At 42.9% G+C, this 21,451-nt stretch overlaps 1 protein-coding gene across 1 annotated transcript in view; it reads left to right on the forward strand.

Moving 5' to 3' along the window:
• The window catches only part of SEMA5B (semaphorin 5B), a gene marked incomplete at both ends in the record, with an annotated part of 136,669 nt that overhangs the window by 23,691 nt on the left and 91,527 nt on the right, over positions 1-21,451 (forward strand). The window contains one exon of the mRNA XM_082484342.1: positions 9,113-9,158. Within this exon, the coding sequence (XP_082340468.1) occupies positions 9,113-9,158 (46 nt within the window). The remainder of the gene's footprint in view (positions 1-9,112; positions 9,159-21,451) is intronic.

Below are 21,451 nucleotides of genomic sequence, written 5' to 3' on the forward strand. Positions count from 1 at the left end.
TCCTTGCTCACTGTGATTTTTCCTATCGGACAAAAGAATGCTCTAATTAAAGTTGCATCCTTGTCTTGGGGGCTGGAGGGGGGCAGATAACATAGTGATGTGAGAAAAAAAGGGAGAATCAGTCTCTGAAATTAACAGAAACTTTCAAAGGACCATTGATGTTTTTTAAAGAAGCTGCCTGACCTGCATGGTAAAGAATATGGTGAAGGTGAGAAACCTGTGATTAGACATTGCAGCTATTTAAATCCATAATTGGGGTTGCACAGTTTCCTTACACAGGGAACAAAAGTGTGATTGAAAGTGCAGGTTTTAACCTCTCTGGTTGAGCCTGGGATAGTTCAGAGGGAGATTTTCCTCTGATATTGTGCCAGGTGAGGTTAGCTCAGCCCTTGTATAAGCGTGGAGGGCTGAAGCCCCACTGGGGTGCCTGGTTCTTACCTATAGAGTTTGCTTTCCTCTGCTGGTCTGCAAGGAGTCCAAATTTGCCATACCCCAAATCTGTGCTATCCCTGACTTATACCCCTTGGGTAGGAGGGGAAGAGGTGTGGACAGGAAAGGATGGAAGGAGAATTTTTGTAATTATGGGATTCTGGGAACTTTGGAGTCTGGCCCAAATTTTGTTCAAAGTGTAATTTTTTTTTTCTTAGTTAAAATGTGTGCATTTGCTCAAGCACAGAATGTGAATTTTAATTAATTCGGTATAAATAACTTAAATAGAATGCTATGCTGCAGCACTGTCAAGTTGCTGGGCTGGACCAATGCATAGAAGAAGTTGCAGGTATAGGACAGCAAAGAAGCAGCTTTGCCCCAGATGTACATGGACAAGAGGGTGAGGCATTTTTTTGCCAGAGAAAATAGTTGGTCTTTCAAATCACCTGCAAGGCGGTACTATCTACCTCTCTGCAAATGACCTCACTGGCGTGGTAGTCTGTACGCTTTTGCCCATCATCGGAGGAACCAGGTTTTCGGCTGACTCATGGCCAGTGTCTGCACAGCCAGTGCTGTGTGAAAGGCAATCTTGGAGCAGCACTGGCTGATGGGAAGCATCCTTACACAGCGAATTGCGGGCCCGACTGGAAAAATATCTCATATTCTAGATAAAATGAAAATTGGTGATACCCTATCACAAAAGCAGCCACCCATGAGAGGTTCAGTTGTTTTAGTAACACACTGAGAATAATTAAGTTTGCAGACTGTATTTCAGAGAGTGGGGTGCGAGAAAACACAAGGTCAGGATATTTTGGCAAAAGCCTTGGAGGCTTGGACCTAATGTGTTTTAACAGCATTACAGGATGGGGCTGCAGAGCAGATTCCTTTTGCATTGCTGAAAATGCTCTCTCTTGCTCTGGTTAGGTTGGTGATATGTCAGTTTTATAGGCAGGGCTCACCACGGTGACTTGCATATCACTTTATATCCAGATGTTTAGGTGCTAGGCCTACTGTTCTGTGCCACCACAAAGGTATAAAAACCACAGAAAAGAGAAGGGATTGGTTGGCAATAACTTAAGTTCACGAGCCAACTCTCAGTATTTGCATACAAGTCATGTTGAACTCATCCAGAGTTTGTGGAAAGCCTGACAGAACTGAGCATGTTTATCAGCCTAAGTAGGCAGGTGGGGGGGCTGCTAGCGAATATTTGAGCGATAATCCGTGCATCAGGAGAAGAGGAATTTTACAGTATGACTTTTTGGTAGCACATCTAAAAGTGATGGGCAAATAGGAGATCAAAGGTCTCCGTGCGGCTTGGGGCCACATCAAGGTGCTGTAAGTGCTCTGTGACTCTGCCAACTGGATGAGAGGGGGAGAGAAGAGCTGTCAGCCACATGTCAAGAGAGACTTGAGGTGGCACGTAGGATAATATGTGATGGTCTGAGAGATGGACTAACTCTTCCAGGAAAATAGGAACAAACCCACACACAAGTTTTGAAAATTTGGCTCAGTTTCCATCTCTGAGGTTTTGAAAAAATTCATCTACTGAAACAGAGGGAGGAAAATGTAACCAAAAAAAAAAAGTAAATTGGCCCAGGTTTTATAAATATGTTCAAACAGCGTTACAAAAAAATTCCCACTCCCCATTCTCTGAAGCGTGCACATATGGCTACCCTCCAGAAAACATCTGGTTCAAGGTGTCTCAGGAGCATAGCAAACACTGTCACCCCCAATGAGGCGGGATCACGTTGGAGCAAAACTTTTCCTCTCCTGCCCTGGGGAGAGAGGAGGGCCAGAGACACCAGAGCCAGCTTGCTGCTCCTCTTGCGAGCCGAAGAAGGGACATGGCTGTCGATCCAAAGGCCAGTCCCCATCCTGCTTCTCCCCCCCATGGCAGCAGCCATCCATCTATATTTCTGAATATTGGTGCGGTCCCAGGGTGCCACAGCTTTGCTGTCACCTGCATGCTCTGCAGCTATAAGCATCTGCCTCTTTTGACTCTTCCTAGAGCTGACCCTGAGTATACAGCATTGAGCCCGAGTAGATGTGTGATGTATCCCATGCAATTAAAGCTGATGGTAGTTTTCCATTGCCTGGAATATAGAGGATTCGCTTTTCATCCTTGTTTCCACTGAGAAGTCCTAAATGGGCCTCAGTGGCAACCCAGAAGCAGTAGCTGGGACCCTAGCTTAATTTGGAAGCTGCTTAATCAGAATGGTGTGCTACTTGCATAAGGAGCCTCTTCTAAGAGGATGCTTCTCTAGCTCTGGCTGGATTTATCACTGAGAAATGTTGCTTTGGGAAAAGCAATTGCTCATACAGCAACTGCATCATATTACTGTATGCAGTTTAGTATGGTTCCCTGTTGAACATCTATTGATTTTTAAAGAAGAATGATGTACCAGACAAGTTTTTCTTCAATAGAAACAAAATTACTGGTGAATAAGGATCCAGCTTGTAATGAATATGCTGGCTACCCCCCTTCTCTCCTGCATGTGTATGCCAGGCCCTTCAAACCAATCACTGGAGTAGCATTTGCAAACGGATCGGATCGTCATATCAACACTCCAGAGCAGGCATGTAATTAACACCTTCTGAGAGCAAAGGCCAGACTCACCCTTCAGGAGCTGGGTTTCTTGGGATGGTTGGCTAGTTCAGAAATGTGGATAAGCGTTTGAAAAGTTCAGCCACAGCTGGACCTGCGTAGAGGCACTATGCGTTAATCTAGCATGAGATTTGGTAGCCAAGAGCCCTGGGGTCTGATCTCGATTCCATCACTGACTTGCTGTGTGCTTTGGAGAAGGTCATTTAACCTTTCTCTGGCTCATTTTCTCCATTAGTATAACGGGGGAATGATACTAACCAGCTCCCAGGGAATAGTGAAGCATGACTAAGCTGTGTTTGTCATGTACTGTGGAAGTACAAAGTATATCTAAGGCCTCCAGAAGCAAAGATAGGAAGAGCTGACAGGAGTTGCTGGCTCCTAGCCTGAGGCTCAGCCCCGGCACGTGGCTTCCAGGAGTGCCAGAAGGGAGCATTAGGTTTGTCACATGCATAATTCTGTGTCTTGTTTCGTATCGCCCAAAGGACCCTGTTCTGTTAATTATTTTTCTTATTATCTATGCTGTGACAGTTGTGAGTCCCTCTTGCAGGCCTGGCTCCTGATTTCAGCACATTCCCCTCCTGAGGAGGGGAAGTGGAGAGGGAGGTGCTGATCTCCTCTCCCTGGTATCCAGTGATAGGACAAGTGGGAATGGTTCAAAGCTGCACCAGGGGAGGTTTAGACTGGACATTAGGAAGCATTTCTTTACCAGGAGGATGGTCAAACACTGGCACAGGCTTCCTAGAGAGGTGGTCAATGCCCCAAGCCTGTCAGTGTTTAAGAGGCATTTGGACAATGCCCTTGACAACATGCCTTAACTTTTGGTCAGCCCTGAATTGGTCAGGCAGTTGGACTAGATGATCATTTTAGGTCCCTTCCAACTGAAATAGTCTATTCTATTCTACAAGCTCAGGGAACACCTTCCCAGAGCACCGCAAGCCTACTTGAGTCTCCAGGACCTCACCTGGGCTCTGTTGGATGAGTGTTTCAGTGCAGTAATAGCCCCCAAAAGGGAGAGTGACTCCTCACTTAGTTCTCTTCAGCTTTCCCTGAAAGTTTTTTTTTTTTTTTATGATTACACATTATTATCAGCTTCTGTTGGCTTTGTTTCTACTTGCAGCATAATTGTCTGCATACAAAGAGAGGGGGCTTGAGATAGCCTGCCCTGTAACGAGGGAGGGGTGAGCGTCTCATGTCTACTATAAGGTGCAGGCAAGTAGCAACATGGGAGCAGGTGTACGTGTCGTCTTGTGATACAGACCAGCTGAGATAAGGCAGCATATTGTTCATCTCTCCATGTGTGTCAAAGTCCTGAGAGGTTCTGGTGGTGGTCAGCATTAGGGATCTCATGGCTCCTGATTTGCTAGCAGGGGTTGTTGCGAAGCACAGAGAGGTTATCTTACCTACTTGGTGTGTGTGGAGGGGGACAGAGTTGGGTAATGTGAACAAACCTTGCTCATTTAAATAGAAAAAAGAATTTGAAGCTGGAGTAGCCTTTCATTTACACCTATTCAGTCCATTGACTGCAGGGATGTTCCTCCCGATCCACCACAGCAGAACTGAAGCGCGCTCTCTTTTAATTAGAAGGAAGAACCTTTTAATCAGCCAGCACAGTGCTGACAGATGTAGTGCCTGAAAAGAGGCACTGAAAAAGAGGCCTGAACGAGAGTCTGAAGCATGTTGCAACCCTTATAATTTCAGAACTCCTAAGAGGAAGGGTCTCTGCTATTATTCAAGCGCTCTTGTTATGTGGCTTCCCATTGGAAATGCTTAATTTATCTTGTAGCTCTGTTGCTCAGTGTCATCGTAGATGAAGTACTTTCCCTTCACTGTAAATTGTTTCAAGGCCAGGCGATGTGTGAACAAGTGCATGGGCATCATGTTACAAAGTTCATCCAAGGTGCGCTTGGCTGTATGAAATAAACACTTAATAAGCAGCTTTTACTTGGGAATGTCATGGCAAGCAGATATAAGTGGCTATATTCTTCCACCCTTTCTCGAAACACATCTCAGCTGCTCTCCTGCTGTTCTGGTACGTATGCTTTGTGGTACCAGGCACAGTGAGCACTTAATCATTTTACAAGGCAGCCAAATACAAATTATGAAGCCAATTAACAAATACTTTCATCTACAGGATTTATACTACAGCTTGGCTCTGTTCATACGCAGACTCGCATAAAGAACCCAGTTCGGGAAAGTAATTTGACATCTACCCAATTTCCATGAGTGTAAATGGCACATCAGCCCAGGTTTACGTGCTGTGCCCCAACTTTGGGGGCAAGTAATTCTCCTAACCAGGGCATAGGCTAATGTACCAGGAGATCAGCTCCTGGTTGTGCTGCAGACACTGTCTGTGATGTTGGCGAAGGTGCTCAATCTGTGTTTTAAATTTAAATGAGAACGATGTCTCTTTTTCACTCTTCTGTATATATTTAGATGGCAAATTTTTGAAGACTAGGTTGTATGGAGCAGGAGGGTCTTTACAGCAGCTAACTTCATATATCTGAGCTGGGGGTTAATATCCCCCTGCAATCAGAGGTGACAGAGAGAGGATCCACCCTCAGGTTGTTTAAATAGGCATCTGCTGTGAATCAGTCTCCAGAAGAACCACCATCAACCCACTCCGTGTCTTAACGCAACAAAACCACAGTCTTGGCTGAGACTTCAGGGTATTGCTTTTTAACATGGGTGTTTTCAGAAATGCGCTGATGTTCATGAATAATAAGGTTAGTAGTACTGATAATTAGTGGTTTGGGGCACCTTTTAATGTGTATAATACCATTTGTCCCAGAGTACTTAGAGGAGGGTAGTCAATTGCTCTGGAGATGGCTGAAATGCAGCCAAGGCTGGAATGAAACAAAGCTCGTGTTTTAATACCACGGAGTGAAGTTGCGTGACCTCTTAGGACAGGGAGTGAGTAAGAAGGTTTCCTATCCCTGCGAGTTTGTGCACCAGCTTTATGCACAGGAGAAGGACGTTGTTAGAACAGCTGGTTGCACCAGGCAATTGGTCTTCTGGCCTAGTCCAGATGGGTTTAATTTAAGAGAGAAAGGAATTAGCCAACGTTCACTTACAAGACAAAATGGGAGGAAAAAAAAAGAAAAAAAAGAGACCAAGAAGGCACCTCATCCATTCATGCAGAGATCTCAATGTTCTCGTATATTTCTTAATCCTACTCTTTCAGCTGCTTTAAATTATAGTTCAGCAAGGTATTAAACAGACATAACTTCAAACACAGGCAGATAAAAAGGACACAAATGGGGTGATTCCACATACAATAAACCATGCCTGTCACTCTGAGACCTTGCTCATTCTTGGACTGAAATTGAGGTTAAAATGCAATTCATAAAAATGGCACTGTTTTATTCAGCAGATCTTTCCCCTTGGCTTTTTACTCCTGGTATAGCTTTACAGAACAAGTATGGTTAAAAGAGCGTGTTATTAATTAAGGATTGGTCAGCTCTAGCTGGGCAGGTCAACTGGAATCTGGAGGTGCCTCCGATAGCCTGGTCTGCCTACCAGTGTTCATATTACTGCGGATGAGATGTGAGAAGGATCAAACAAATGAAAAGAAACTGCCGGTGGCTCTGCAGACCCCAGGTGAGGCAGGCTGATGAAAAATGTAGGGAAACCCTCCTTTCTGTAAGAAAGCCACATGGTCAGACTTAGAGAGCTGAGGTTAGTATGAAGCCTTTGGAAGATCATTGGGCTATTCGCATTAGTACTATGTTCCTGCCTGGTTTAGGTCTCAGCCACCCAAGTGATCTCATCTTTGTCCAGGTGCCACACAGCAGTCACTGAGAGGACAGACACTGGCTTTATTTAAATGGACACTGTTCCTGTCTGCATCTGTTTTGGCTTAGTGCAACGAAAATTGCGTCCTTTAGATACGTCTCTTCCATTAAAGATATTTTGGTTGGATTTGCTCTGCAGTGCTATCAGGGAAAAAAAAAACTAATATTAAAATTTATTACTCAGTCAAACCGTCCAGCTTTTTACAAGGCTAAAACAAGGAGCTGAAATCTGCATTATAGGACTTCCAAAATCAATGCATTTAAATAGCATGCTTAACAACAGGGTAGCAACTTCAAGTCCCTGGTTATGAGAACTTTCTCCTTAGGGTGTTGTAAGATTGGAGGCCAGTGACATGCTTAACTTCTCCAGGAGAAGACTTATTTCAGGTATTTCGTGTCCTGGAGTTGCATTAATATTTTGGTGAGAGTAGTGTGTGCTTTTCTAAGGGAGCTGTCAGATCAGTCACTGGATGAGAATTTATCTCCTTTTTGACACTTTAGCTGTATGCGAGCTTAGTGCCTCTGGTCTGCTGCATGCACCTGCAGGACATAATATTTAAGTCTATAGCTGATGGTAAAGAGTTAATAACAAATTACTTGGGAAAGTATGCAGCCCTTTGAGACAGAATAAGGTTTCAGATTGTACAAAAGAATTGCTGTATCTCCAGTGATAGGACTGGGAAGAGGAGGGAGATTTTGTGTGTGTGTGTGTACTTACAGGAGATATAATAATTACTGATATATTTTATTCAGATATTGCTAACAGGTCTCATTCTTCACTGGGTAACCAGTCCCAGTATAGAACAGGATGGTGCAAATCAGAGCAAATCAGCTGAAGATTTGGTACCAGGGGGAACCATGGGGAACCATGGGGAACTTCCCAAGTTCCCATCATCCTTGTTACCATCCTCCTTTACTGATGATCAGCAGCAGTTGAGACCTTTTGATTTATTTGCAGAACTGGAATAAAATATACAGGCAAGTCTATGGTTATGACTTAGATGATATACAAGTGAGAGATAACAGAAGAAGGAAAAATTGCTCAAGCCTTGTAGTGATTGTTGTGACCCAGTATGAATCTCTTGTATGTCAAAGTTTGAATTACTTTCTTTGCTTAGGCAGAGTGTGCCACTGACCACACACCCTTAACAAGGCTCTTCAGAAGAGTCCTTAGAACCTTTTCATCACTAGAGGAGCTTTCCACTGATTTCTCTTGACTTCACCAACCTAAGACTGGAACTTGTATTTTACTAGGTAGGGGAGTGTCTGTACACTGGCACTTGTAGAGCAGATGAAGCTATATCATCAAAGCTGCACTTTCTACCATTCAAATAGAGCCACCTCCAAAAACGTAATTCACCTGGTATCATATAAATGTGTCTTCTTTGGGAGATTGTGGTGACAGGGATGTTGGAAAAGGATCACAGGTCTTCGGACCTCCTGACAGATGGGTGCAAAAATATGAAGTTTGACGTGGCCAAAACTCTCAAGCACACAATTAAGTACGTATGGCTTAGTATGTCAGCTGATTCCTGGTAACTGCATTGTCTTAGTAAGAAAAATGGGATATAAATCCTGCTAACTGAGCCTCATCCATAGATGTTTATGAAAATGTAAGTTTCCTCCTATTTGTGATGGGATATGAACATGCAGAAGGAGGGTTACAGGAGCTCAGCTGATGTATCTCATGCTACAGTGACTTCTGTCAGGAATTCCCTCACTTTGCCTGTGGAGATGTGGATGACAGGACGATTGGGAGTATCTGCAGTCACTGCCTTGATTTCCCTGCTGGTTTCCTGTGCAGAGAAATTCTGCTGAGAAGCACCAGTCCTCTTCTCCTCCTTTTGCACAAAGTCCTGAATGGGAATGCCTACAAGGACAGGCTTGGGGGAAGCATACTAGAGGAGTCAGCTTTGCTCCAGCTGGCTTCTGTCCAACCTCAGTTTTCTCAGAATGCAGAGAAAAACATAAGCACAGCCCATACGGGATATCCAAAGCCCATTGAGGGTTTGCAAACAGTCCCTGTGTTGTTGAGATTTCACTGTGGTTCTTTATTATGGGTTCTGGAATATTTTACTCCAAACCTGCTCAGAACTTTGTTAAGAGATTCCCAAAGACACTGATGAACAAGGGGCATAAAATTATTTTTGCATTTTGTGGAGAGGAGTCCAAGAAAAGCTGCTTGTATGTAGAAATGAATGACCAAAACTTATGACTTGCTTTTATAACTTTCCCCTTCCTTCTTTGGTAGCCTAACAGTTTGTAATTTTTCTGCTTATTCATGCAGGAACTACCTCTTCAGACTTAGTCTACACAACGTTTCTCTTATTCAGGTATGTTCACTTTTTACTCTCTTGTTTTATTTGACTTGCTAATGAATGTTCTGTAATATTTGATGTACATTTTCAGAAGGTTGTATAGTGTAAATTTGCGCAGAGTGATGGAGCACGGAGAAGACAAAGTCAGAACCAGATGCTTATTCCCACTCCAACAATAATGCTGGGGGAAGGGCTCTTCTACACTTGCCCATTTGAACAGCGCTCTCTGCTCTTGATTCTTGAGTGTTTGGGTGGTAACGGGATCTGCCAAAAATATGGCAGCTTAAGGAACAAAGCATGTAGTGAGAGTGATACAGGCTTAAACACAACAATCAATAGAAATCTTTGGCTTTCGTTAGAGGAGAGGTCAGCAATGTGTAGGAGAAGCTTGTACTGTTCTTGTCCATCCTCATTTTTAGCCATTGTTGACCTTTGTGAACATGGATTGCTGAGGACCTGTGTTTTGCTGAATGCATTACTGAAACCAAGATTGGACTTGCAAGCATTCAAGAGGCAAAATGGGTTGAAAAATGTGTTACCTGTGGCAGAATGGAGGAAAAGCAGCTAAAGCTTGAAAGGGCTTGCAAATACCCAGCAGTATTAGGACTTTCCTCCCACTGCACTGAATCTGGAATGGAAAGACGCAGCAAAAATTGTTAGTGAAAATCCCAACTGCTTATCTTTAAATAAATAAATGCTTATGCTCTGGGATATTTACCATCTTCTACAGTTGTTAGAGCACCAAAGATGTATTCAGCATTTTTCAGACAGATTGAAGGGCCTTCCTCTTGTACCTGACCACGCAAAGAAGCCATTAGAGTAGTATTGTCAGCCATTCTGATGGGCACAAGCGTTTTGCTGTTTGTAAGAGTTACAAGTATAGATGGAGAGAAGAAAAGATGTTTAATGGTTGTAAAATGCATTGAATCTTCCTTTAAAAGGAAAACAAAGTCCGGAGTTACCAATGACAACAATAAAGAGTTAGAGAAGCTGATACTCCAATTTGGCAGTAGTTTCCCTTTGCAGAGCCATATTAGCATGGCTGGAAGGCTTCCAGCGAGCACACAGGAGAGGGAAGTCTCTCTAGTTATGCGAAGTGTCATACCTTCTGCAATGCCTGTTATCACACTGCCTGACACAGCCTCTTGTGCTTGTCAGACAAGGGATCCCCTTCCACAAAACCCAATTGCGAATCTTCCTTATACACTTCTGAAGCCAGGCTTGGCTTGGGCCCTTTTCAGTGCAGCGAGTTTCCTTTGCTACTGCAAAACATGGGAAGTCTCCTTCTATGGCACTGGAGGATGCTGTGGGATCTCCGGTTAACATAATGAGCTTAGTTTGCTCCTGCTTTCTGGGTGTATCCGGTCACTTCTCCAAGACTTTTTGCATGACAAAGAGAGCATGGAATTATGTTGACACACGTGTTGGGAATGATGGAAGTGATTGTTTCCCGACCTAATGGTTGCCTAAGTAGCTGCTTGGCTCGTCTCCATAACGCACATGATGCAGCTTAGAGGCACCCCCCCAACACTCTCCCTTCACTGTGCATCATTTTAAAGATTAGATCAGAAAGCGAGACAAGAAATGCAAGGAATTTGCAGTTAGTTCTATAGGGGGTGAGAGTGCAGTTTAAGAAGTAATCGCAATGCCAATTTGGGTTGTTTTGTATCTCCTCTTTGCTTTTAAGTAAAATACTGTGTGGATCTTGTAAGGCTTGATTTGGGGGTAGTTTTTTATTTTGAGATTGCGGTCTGATTTGTTTCTGTTCGTGATACTTACTCTTCAGGTTGCCAGTGGTGCTAAACCTGCTTCAAGGTGCAGGATTGCGTTGACAGATGTCTTCTCCCTTGCATCTGTACTTGCATGAGGTGAGGGCAAGAATATGAGGAGCACAGTCAGCTGTGAGAAGACAGCAGATATGCTGGTCATGTGGCAAAGCCTGGCAGTGTGAGGCATATACCTCTCTACAGCAGGGTTAGGTGAAGTTTAAAGCTGTTTTTCACTCAGCGTCCATGCGCAAGCAGCTGTATCCCTAGGCTGCCCTGTCTTTGTGGGGAAAAGGCAAGGGCACGTTTCAGCCCCACAGCTGTCATGGAAAGGAGAGGAGGCCAGGGTGTTCCTGTGTAGGAGATGACTCTTAATTGTCTTTTCAGCAAGGGTGGCAACAGCATCTCGCAGGAGCAATATCTCCGTGCCACCGCTTGCTAGCACAGCAAATTCGGTACTTTAGTCTCTCATTCTCTAATGGGCAGATTTACTAGCTCACTCTACCTAATGCATGTTTTCCTTGACAGTTATCTGTTCTTTAACCAGAAAATGAATATTTCCTGTCATTGAGCAGGCCATAATGTTTTTCATCACAGCATTATTTTATTCATTGCTTTCCACTGGGAATAAATACTTCTTTTTCTGGATTATAATCCCCTTTATTAATATTGAGTATGACAAACCCAGTGTTAACCATGTCGCTACTCTCTGATTTTAGAAAGGTTTTCAGCTCCCAGGCATTAAAAGGCTGTGCTCTTCCCTTCCACCTCTTGAATGACTGTGGAGGCCTTTCTTTTAAGCCCCATGCAAAATCAGTTAAAATGAGAAAGATTTCTACATCAACTTCAAGGATCGTTTTGTGAAACTGTCACTCCTGAAAATACATTTTAGGAGTCTTCGGTTCCAGAAGCTGAAGTTATGGTATTACTCCTGAGACTGTGTTGGACTATCATTAGCATAAACTTAATTTTGTAATCTCCACAGCAAAGAATACTCTGGAGTATCATGTAGCCACTCCACATAGTTTGGATATGAAGTTATTATCTTGGAATTGCAGTAGACTAAAAGACAAAATTTAGCATTATATGGGCAAGTTACTGGATAAGAGCTGTGTAAAAAGATAGCATTACCCTATAGAACAGTTAAGATTTCAGGGGAGGGCAGGAAGAGAGATAGCTTTTAGGATGTGTCAGCTGTTGGACTGTATTATAAAGGGGTCATAGAATCATAGAATGGTTTAGGTTGGAAGCGACCTTAAAGATCATCTAGTTCCACCCCCCTGCCATGGGCAGGGACACCTCTCACTAGAACAGGTTGCTCAAAGCCCCATCCAGCCTGGCCTTGAACACTTCCAGGGATGAGGCCTCCACAACTTCCCTGGGCAATTTGTTCCAGTGCTTCACCACCCTCATAGGGAAAATTTTCTTCCTAATATCTCATCTAACTCTCCCCTCTTCCAGTTTGAAGCCATTCCCCCTCATCCTGTCACTACAAGCCCTTGTAAAAAGTCCCTCTCCAGCCTTCTTGTAAGTGCCCCTCAGATACTGGGAGGCTGCTATACGGTCTCCCTGGAGTCTTCTCTTCTCCAGGCTGAACAATCCCAACTCTCTCAGCCTGTCTTCATAGGAGAGGTGCTCCAGCCCTCTGATCATCTTTGTGGCCCTCCTCTGGACCCGCTACAACAGGTCCATGTTGGGGGCTGCAGAGCTGGATGCAGTACTCCAGGTGGGGTCTCACAAAGGTGGATTAGAGGGGCAGAATCACCTCCCTTGACCTGCTGGCCATGCGTCTTTTGGTGCAGCCCAGGATGCAGTTGGCCTTCTGGGCTGCAAACATGCATTGCTGGCTCATGTTGAGCTTCTCATCAACCAACACCCCCAAGTCCTTCTCCTCAGGGCTGCTCTCAATCCATTTTCTTCCCAGACTGTATTTGTGCTTGGGATTGCCCTAACCCATGTGCAGGACCCTGCACTTGGCCTTGTTGAGCTTCACGAGGTTTGCACAGGCCCAGCCTGTAAAGGTCCCTGTGGATGGCATCCCTTTCCTCCAGCATGTTGACCGCTCCACACAGCTTGGTATTGTTGGCAAACTTGCTGAGGGTGCACTCCATCCCAACATAATTTATTTTCCTTTCTTAGCTCTCAGCTGCTCTACCATGTGCTGAAGTTTTCTCCTCACTTTGAATTTTCTGTTGTTTCTGCTGAGGCTGTTTCTCCAGGACTGTAGCACTGACCTGTTACATAAGAACTAGTGAGTGGAGTGGAGCAGAAACTGAAGCGGAACAAGCTTGTTTCCTGCTCCACAGAACCAAATGTCCCAACTTCTTTGAGACTTTTCCTCCCTCTCTCTTTGTTTCTGAAATGTGTTTTAGAAGTTCCATTTGGGACCTGAGAAGCCTTTCACCAGATGAGTTTTAGTTGCATGAGTAATGTTAACATTGGTGGTGGTGAATTTTTTTGTGAGAAATGTTTTTGGCTGAACGTCAATAACCAGAAGGAAATTGAGGCCAAGGTATTTTGGGGATCACTTGTGATTTTGTCTACCTCTTTCTTGCCAAATTGAGGCACATTGTTAAAGAATTTCTGAAAATCAGCATCTTGAGAAGCTGCAGGTGGGGTATCCAAAAGCACCTGTTAATTTTGGAAACTTTGGCATGTAGCATTCACATTCTTGCAGCAGTCAAGAAACATAGTTTTAAAATGGATACTGTTCCATAAATCTGTTAGCATCTCTTTTAAACAAAATCCCTGCAACATGTTTCATCTCTGTCTTTAAATGGGCCTCTTGCATGCATTGTAAGCTGTAAGTATTAGACATTTTATAGAACATATTTTTAAAATGATGTGCACTTGAGCACATGCTGTTTAATTCATGCATGGGTCTAAAACAAGGTTAGCTCCTAATCTGCAGCTTTCACAGTGAGGCCATAGAAAAGTCAGTTTTAAACTGGAGTTTGTAATTAATAGAGTAGGTGGAAGGGTCATTTTAAAAACATAAGCCTTTGAGCAAATTTTAAAAAATGCACGAGGCTGATTAGGACTTCTTAGCAAGTAAAGCTATTCTCTGGTGTGCGTTAAAAGCAGGCTACTTGGCAGGCGTTTCATAAATCCCAGTGCAGTGCCTACCCCCTGTTCACCTTGATTTTACCTGGAGTTCTCTATTGACTGGGTGTGAAATGATTTTTCCAGCCTTTTTGCAATGCCAAGATTTCCAACCTTTTTTGCACTGAGATGAAAACAAAACTTTTTGACATCTTCGTAAAATCTGAAAGAGAAGGAGATGATAGACACATGGTTACTTGGGAGGCAAATATTCCGAGTCAAGTTATTTTCTGAATCATCGCGAGAGGATTTGAATGGGCATTTCTCTCATCTCAAGTGACTGACCTGGTTTGTTGGGGCAACGTTTTTCCTTTCCTTTATGTTTGTGACCAAAAATTTCCCTCTGGATCCAAGGTTCCCTTCTGGACTCTCATCTGAGAAGTTTAATAGAAACTGTTAGAATTTCAGAAAATGTTTTGATTTCAATTATTTGTTTTAATGGAAGATCTCTTGTGAAAAAGTTTCTAACCAGCCCTGTGAAGTTTCAGATTAACAGTGTTTAAAATACTTCAAGAGTCTGTATGTATTTGCTTTCTTAAAAATAAAGTGTATATTTTAACAGAACGTGAAAGAATAAATGGGTGCACCTATTGTAAAACTATTTGGAAGACATAAGTTATTTCATCTGTTAAGAAAGACACAAAAATTTTGAGATTAAAACGTGCTTCAATTAACAATCTAATATTTTTTTCCTGAGGACAAAAAAATTAAGTGAGGACTAAGTTCAGAGACAGAGCGTGTTAGTTCCCCAATAGTCATAACCCTGAATTTGGTAGGATGTGCCTGTGGAGTTACGCACTGTCCAGTACCGCCTGGGCTGCCAGAATCTAGAGTTCCAATTACAGATTTACAATTACCTTACTGCAAAACATGAAAATGCTACAAAAAGCATGACTTTTTACTTGCTTTTTAAATTTTGCTCCAAGTTTATAAATAAGAGCACATACATTCAGGTGAGCACTTTGGAGAATGTTACCCAGTCAGTGGGGCAAAACTTGATGAACTTCTCAGTCCCAGTGGACGCATAAGACTTAAACCCAAGCTTAAAGTTAGCAATGTGCTTAGGCAGCATCAGCTCATAAGGCTTGATCTGAAGCTTATTGAAATCAATTTCTTTCTGCTGATATCCTGGGGCTTTGGAATGGGCTTTTTTTCAAGCCTGAAATAGAGACAAAACATTTCCGTATGGTCCTGTAGCAGATGAACTGCAGCTACGTATCCAGTGCATTTCTAGTAAAGGACGGTTTTGCTCCAATTTTTCTTCCCTCAAGCTAAGAAGCAGAAACGTCCCTGCTACTGAGATGAAGCTCTTAAACTGCACAGCTGCTCCTGAAGACACGCTTCCCTCCCTGCTAGTCCCTGGAGGAATCTTTAACTCTGTGGCATAATCACTGGTAAATCAACAGCACGTATCAACAAAGTATAGTTAATAATAATAAAACTTGCCTACCAGGCCTCAATATGTCACATAGCGACAAATGGAACAGGTTTTGTATTTTGCACTTTCAATCAAACCGAGCATTAAATGCATTATTTTCTACTTATTTAGGGCTCAGTAGTGCCACATTTATGTGTGCTGATGAGAAACATGCTCTGCAAGTGTATAAAAGTGTGAGGGGAGGTGGCAGAGTTTAACTTGGTTTTTCTCTGTATAGTTGAATAAAATATGATAAACAAAACCAACGGGGAGCAGTGAGTAATATAGTTTACAGCACAAATTGTCACTCAAGTAATCTTTCCGGGTAAAAATACTTCACTGGGAAATTTTAAGGATTCAGAATATGTTCACAAAGCCCTGGTGCTCATCAGAAAACTTACAAATAATAGATAAATCTTACATCCCCAAGAGATGCTGGGTAGGCACCAGACAGGGCTTGGAGGGCCCAAATTTGTACTGCTGGCTCTGCCCGCGAGTGCCTGAGGGAAAGTTAATCTGCCCGGTTTATCTGCCTGGTGTTTGCTTGTGTGCAAAATAGGGATACAGCACTCCTTTATAAAGTGCTGTGAGTTTTGTCAATAAAAAGAGGTAAAAGTATTGTATTTCAGATTTGCTTGGAGAAACATCCTTGAGCCAGAGCCGTTCCCATTTTTCAAAATATCCTTTCAATAATCACGAGGAAACCAGGCATTGATGTGACAGCGCGAACCCAAGGGTGCTCAGAAGTTGGCCCCGGTTTGCTGAATATATTTATTTCTTCAATCTAGTTAGAGTGTCAAGATTATCATCCAATTTAAAATCCAGTTTGGGAAGTAATTTTGGGAAAGAGTGAGAATACTTTGCCTGTCTTTATGTATCACTGAGCCGCCTGACAGGAACTCCATTTTGAAATGTTCAGGAATAAGCTTCACTTTCCAGAAATCATCTCCTTAAAAGCAGTTTATTATTTGTTTCTTGCAGATTCCCAGATACTTCTTTGAATTATATGACACACATTTCTAAATAAAACATTTATTTCTTTATTTTCAGGCCAGTGCAGTTCCCTCATTTAAAAACATAATCAAAACCTCAACTAGAGCAGATGCAGTCTTTAATATGTGGTTCATAGCTGAGTTATGATTGTCACATATTTTATCAGTGCGCTACATTTTTTATTAACAGATTAACATATAAATCTATTCATAAATCACCTTCCAAAGCTGCACCTAAAACCTCTCACTCTCAGCCTAGAGGTTTAAAGCTATTCCATAATAAAGCTTATATTGGCTGAACAAACTTTCTGGCAAATTCAGCTTTTTATTCTTATGATTTCAGGTTCCCAAATCAAATCTACTCCCTGAATACACTCTTCCTTAAAATGACTGATCAGGAGTTAGATTGCAGCTTTCAGGTGCAGGTCTCCCTTCTCAGGATTTATCTAAGAGAGAAATTTCTAGCCGGCGTGGGAGATGGGGAAGAAAACACGGCATGTCGAACTGGAGGTGGCCATGTCGAAGACCACACTTTGTCCTCCAAGGATTTGCTTGACCACCTCCTCGCTACAGGGAACAGAACTTTACGTTCTTTGATAGGCTCCGGCATAAGCTGTTGGGAACCAACCTTGTGCTGATGTTAGTCATCAGCTGAAATTCAGAGCGCAAAGAAAGCAAATGTCTTCTCACACTCCATAGTGTTGAGTGATTTCTCAACACAACATCCCCTCTGTCTGAGAGAACCCGGCTCGGGAGTCCATTTATAGGCAGCAAAGCTTTTAAGCCCAGGTTTAGCTTTAAACAAACGCCTGTTTTCCTTTGAGAATTGTCTGAGTTAAGAACATGCTGCGTGCTCTCCGAGTGAGAATACGTTTCAATATGTGTATTCATAGCTTTGCTAAACTGGCTCAGAGTGCAGTGCCAAGTTGTGGTCCATGTAATCGCCCTCTAAAGTGGGTATTCAGGCATGGTATAGGAAGTTCTCCTACATATATTTATATATACACATATGTATGTACCCATACACAGGAGGATCATATACATAGGGTTGTACAGCACATACAGGAGGTTTGGGAGCTATACCTGTTTGGATTCATACTTGGCATTGAGCAGGGCAGCCTTCTTGGAGTCAGTGAAGGCCATAGAGCTGATTTACATCACTGTTACACTCACACAGTGAAGTGAGGTTTGCGTGATGACTGTTGGCCATGGATTGCCAGCCTGCTTTCCTGGGTAATTTGTTAGTTGTCATTCCCTCCTTCCCTGCCTCACCTCACCTATAAGCCAAAATTACTACAGGGGTTTTGGTCTTTGTCAGCAAACATTATGAACAGGATTCAGAAACTGAGAATTTAATTAGCTGCTGAAGTCACTTACTGATAACAGTAGCATATTGGGCTCTTTATTTGATAAAACCCTGTCAGGCGTTTTATGTGTAGGGAATGAAGACTAATGTTCTTATTCCTTGCAACTTACAGTCAGGACCATTAAACATCCTCTAGAAAGGGGAGGGAAAAAAATTAAAATCAAAAAAACCCCAAACCCTTGGACTTATTTCTTGTCACCAATGTTGCTCCTATATCTTTGCAAAATGTATTTTGGTTTGCCTATTTACCCCTTTTTCTCTGTGGGCTGCTTCCCACTCCACCAGCTCTCAGGGATCTGCATGTACTTACGCCCTGGCTGTCCCCTGCCCTGACACACGCGTGCATCTGCGGCTGCTGTCAACAAATCCAGCTCTGCTGATGCTCCTGAGAGGCAAATCAGCCTCTTGTTGTAGGGCACACCTTAGCTAAACTGACACTTACATAAACTGAGATTTATATAAAAATACACTGCTTTTTTATTATTATTACTTTAGGGAAGTGAGATATTTTTAGACCCAGGAGAGGTTTATTCTCTAGCTGCAAATGCTGGCTTACCACAAGGCACAGAAAGCATTTCCTCATTGCTCCTGTCCCAATTAGGGCACTCTGATGCGATCGTTAGTGAAGGCTCTAATGCAGGATGGGTTTAATGCAGCACCTTTGCTAAGAGCAGTCGATGTGGCAACAGTGACCTATTGAGTTTCACACGCTGAGCGCAGGGTTCACGAAGTCAGCTCCTGCTTCGTGCTCTCCTGGAGACGAGGCGATGTCTCCCGCAGTCTCTCCCCTATTCAGTGAGCCCAGGTTTGCGGAGGTGGCGAGGTGCCGATGGCTGGAGCGTGGGGAGAGGTCCTGGTGCCCTGCTACAGCCGGCGCTGCAGTTTGCTGCTTTGCTGCTCCTCAGGGCTGTGCGCTCAGTGAATTGCTCTTCCTACCTGGGATCCAGCACCCTGACCCATCCACGGCCTGGGAGCTGAGCTGCTGGGAAGTCAGAAGTAAGAGAAGTCCTTGATAACACAAAGGAGTGTATCTTACAAGATAAACAATGGAGTATCGTGGCTAGTTACTGCCAAAAAGCAGCAGTTGTTTTTCCTTTTTTTTTTTTTTAAGGCTGTGGATATAGGGAAATATCTACATTTTATTCTCAAACCAGAGCTTAAGAGAGATTTAAATGATTCACGTCCCTTGCTCTGGCTCTCTGCACAGGATTAAGTTTGACCCTGATAGCATCTAGTCATTTATAAAGAGAGCATTAAAAAATCACCATTTATTGATTTGCACCTCTCTAAAAGGGCCCATGAATGACTTCATATGTTTCCTTTAAAACAAACTATTGAGCGCTCAGAAAAAAAGAAAAGAATTATTTTATAGTAAATACATTTCATGTCAGTGCACGCGTTTTTTCCCTAGATAAATAATCCTACTTTTCTCTGTTAGTAACAGTTTAGCTGATGTGTGTTTTACAGCTTCTTTTAACCGTACCAGTTCTGAATGACTAATACGAGGGGATTACTGGAGCCTGGAGCTGCACAGCAGAGTCACTAACGTGGCCTGCACAGCTGTTACCGGAGACCCAGGCTGGGGAGCAGAGACAGGAACAGTTTGCTCATCGCTCCCACAGGACATCGATCCTGCCCTCAGCATGGCAGGTGCGGCTTCCCCGAATCCTTTGAGAGCCCCAAAGAACTTTCGGCCTCTAAGGTTTCACCTGCATTTCCCAGGCTGAGCTCAAGGAAAGCACAACCCGTGCGCCAAGAGAACAGACAAGTAAACAAACGTAAACTCAACTATGCCTACAGCATCACCAGCCACCTTGACTGGAGAAAGATGGCAAGTTTTCAGGCTCAGAAGCCTTTCTTCAGGGCTGCAGGAGGAGTAGCAAACCTCCAGCTAAACAACATCAGGCAACAGCTGCTGTGAGTCGGCTGCTAATGAGTGGATAATGGGAGAGGATCGTTGGGTTGTACCGCTGGAGGAGGGTGAGGGATGTGGTTGTGGGGTATGAATGAGTTGCTGGTGCCACCACAGCTTGAACGGTCCATAGGAACAATGATCTTACAGGTATTCTACTATTACTGAAATGCTTCTTTCATCTAAAAGTTACCACGCCATGGTTAAAGCTATTTGATATGTGTTTATTGGTAACATAACCAAGTAGAGACTAAGCTATTCTGAGGCTGGGGAGACCAAGCGGGGGGAGTCAGTGGAAGGAGATAAGCAGAAAAATCACGCATTTGTCTCCATTCTTTATAAGGAGAGTTTGGATAGCGTGAACTAGCTGTCTTGTAGACAGCTGCGGGGAGGTGAGGTGAGGTGGCTTACAGCCATCTCCAGTCTGAGCTTTCCTGTCTCTACACGTGAAGCTGAGATAATGATACTTGTCCTTTTGAAGTGCTCTGAAATATGTGGCTTTCTGTTAAAGACCTAAGTATTATACACGATGATATGCACTTGTAAATATAGAGAATTTGCCTTAATCATGAGTCTGCAAAGCTGTTATATTCTGATTCATAGTGCATGTAATATTAAGCAGTTGTTATCTTCACCTCTGCTTTCTAGGTAAGCAATTATGCAACTTCAGCATGTCCCCATGTTTAAAATGGACCCATTTTTTACTACTTTTTTCTAAACTTCTTAAGTGAAGACTTTTTAATGTAGAAATACAGAGAGTAGTTGAGGTCTGGTAGGGGAAAAATGTAACAAAAATATAGCCCTTCAGATAAAAATACTTAAAATATAAATAATTCTGTAAATTTGTTTAAAAAAGAGAACAGCTTGGAAAGAATTTGGGGGGAGTGTTAATAAAAATGTTTTCATCAGAAACACTTTTGTGGCAGGAATGTGGATCAAATTCCATACTTATTAATTAGTCACTTCAGACAGGAGACTAAGCATGGTTTTGAGGTTTTTGAAATAGTGTTTTAATTCCTTATAAGTAAAGAAAAAGGAATAACAGGGCTGCAGCCATTTGAGTAGGCTGCAAGGTTTCTCAAAGAGAAGTGATTTAAGCTTTATTAAGAATGACAAAATGTTCTTAAGTTAGCCTGGGAGTATTAAGAGACAAAGAGCAGTTGCCTAAGAGGAGAGGATTTTGATGCATGGGGCAGAACGGAATGATCAATGGTTCATAAATATAATAGTGGTAAACACAGTGACAGGAGAAAAAATGTATGTGGCTAATATAATTGTTACAAATTTAGTAGCTTTTGCTGTGAGATCCGTTACTGAGGTTTTAAGAACAAGGCAGAAAAAAGAAAAAGATTTTTTTTCTCGATACAAGATAAATGTGAAAGCATTGAAAACCACCAAAAAGGAGTTTGACGGAAGAAACACAAAGAAGTATGCCGCATTAATCCTGTTGGACAATCATTTTGTATTCCCTCATCTTCATTACAAGGCGTATTCTCAAAACTCATTTGTGAAATCTTTGACCTTGATAGAGGTCAGATGCAAACATGCTGGAGGGGAGGTGAGGGAAGAGACAGGTGGTGGGGGAATGTAAGGGCAGGACTCAAAATGAAGGAAATTGGAAAATAAATCCTGGGTTGGCAGGAGAGTGCAGACTGGAGAACAGAACAGAGGAGCTGGGAGGAAGGAATAAAAGACACTGCATCAGAGTCATCTTTGCAGGAGAAGGACCAAATAAATTCCTTGTTGAGATGAA

Source organism: Vanellus vanellus (assembly GCF_965231255.1).
Source record: "Vanellus vanellus genome assembly, chromosome: 5".
Classification (NCBI taxonomy): domain Eukaryota; kingdom Metazoa; phylum Chordata; class Aves; order Charadriiformes; family Charadriidae; genus Vanellus; species Vanellus vanellus.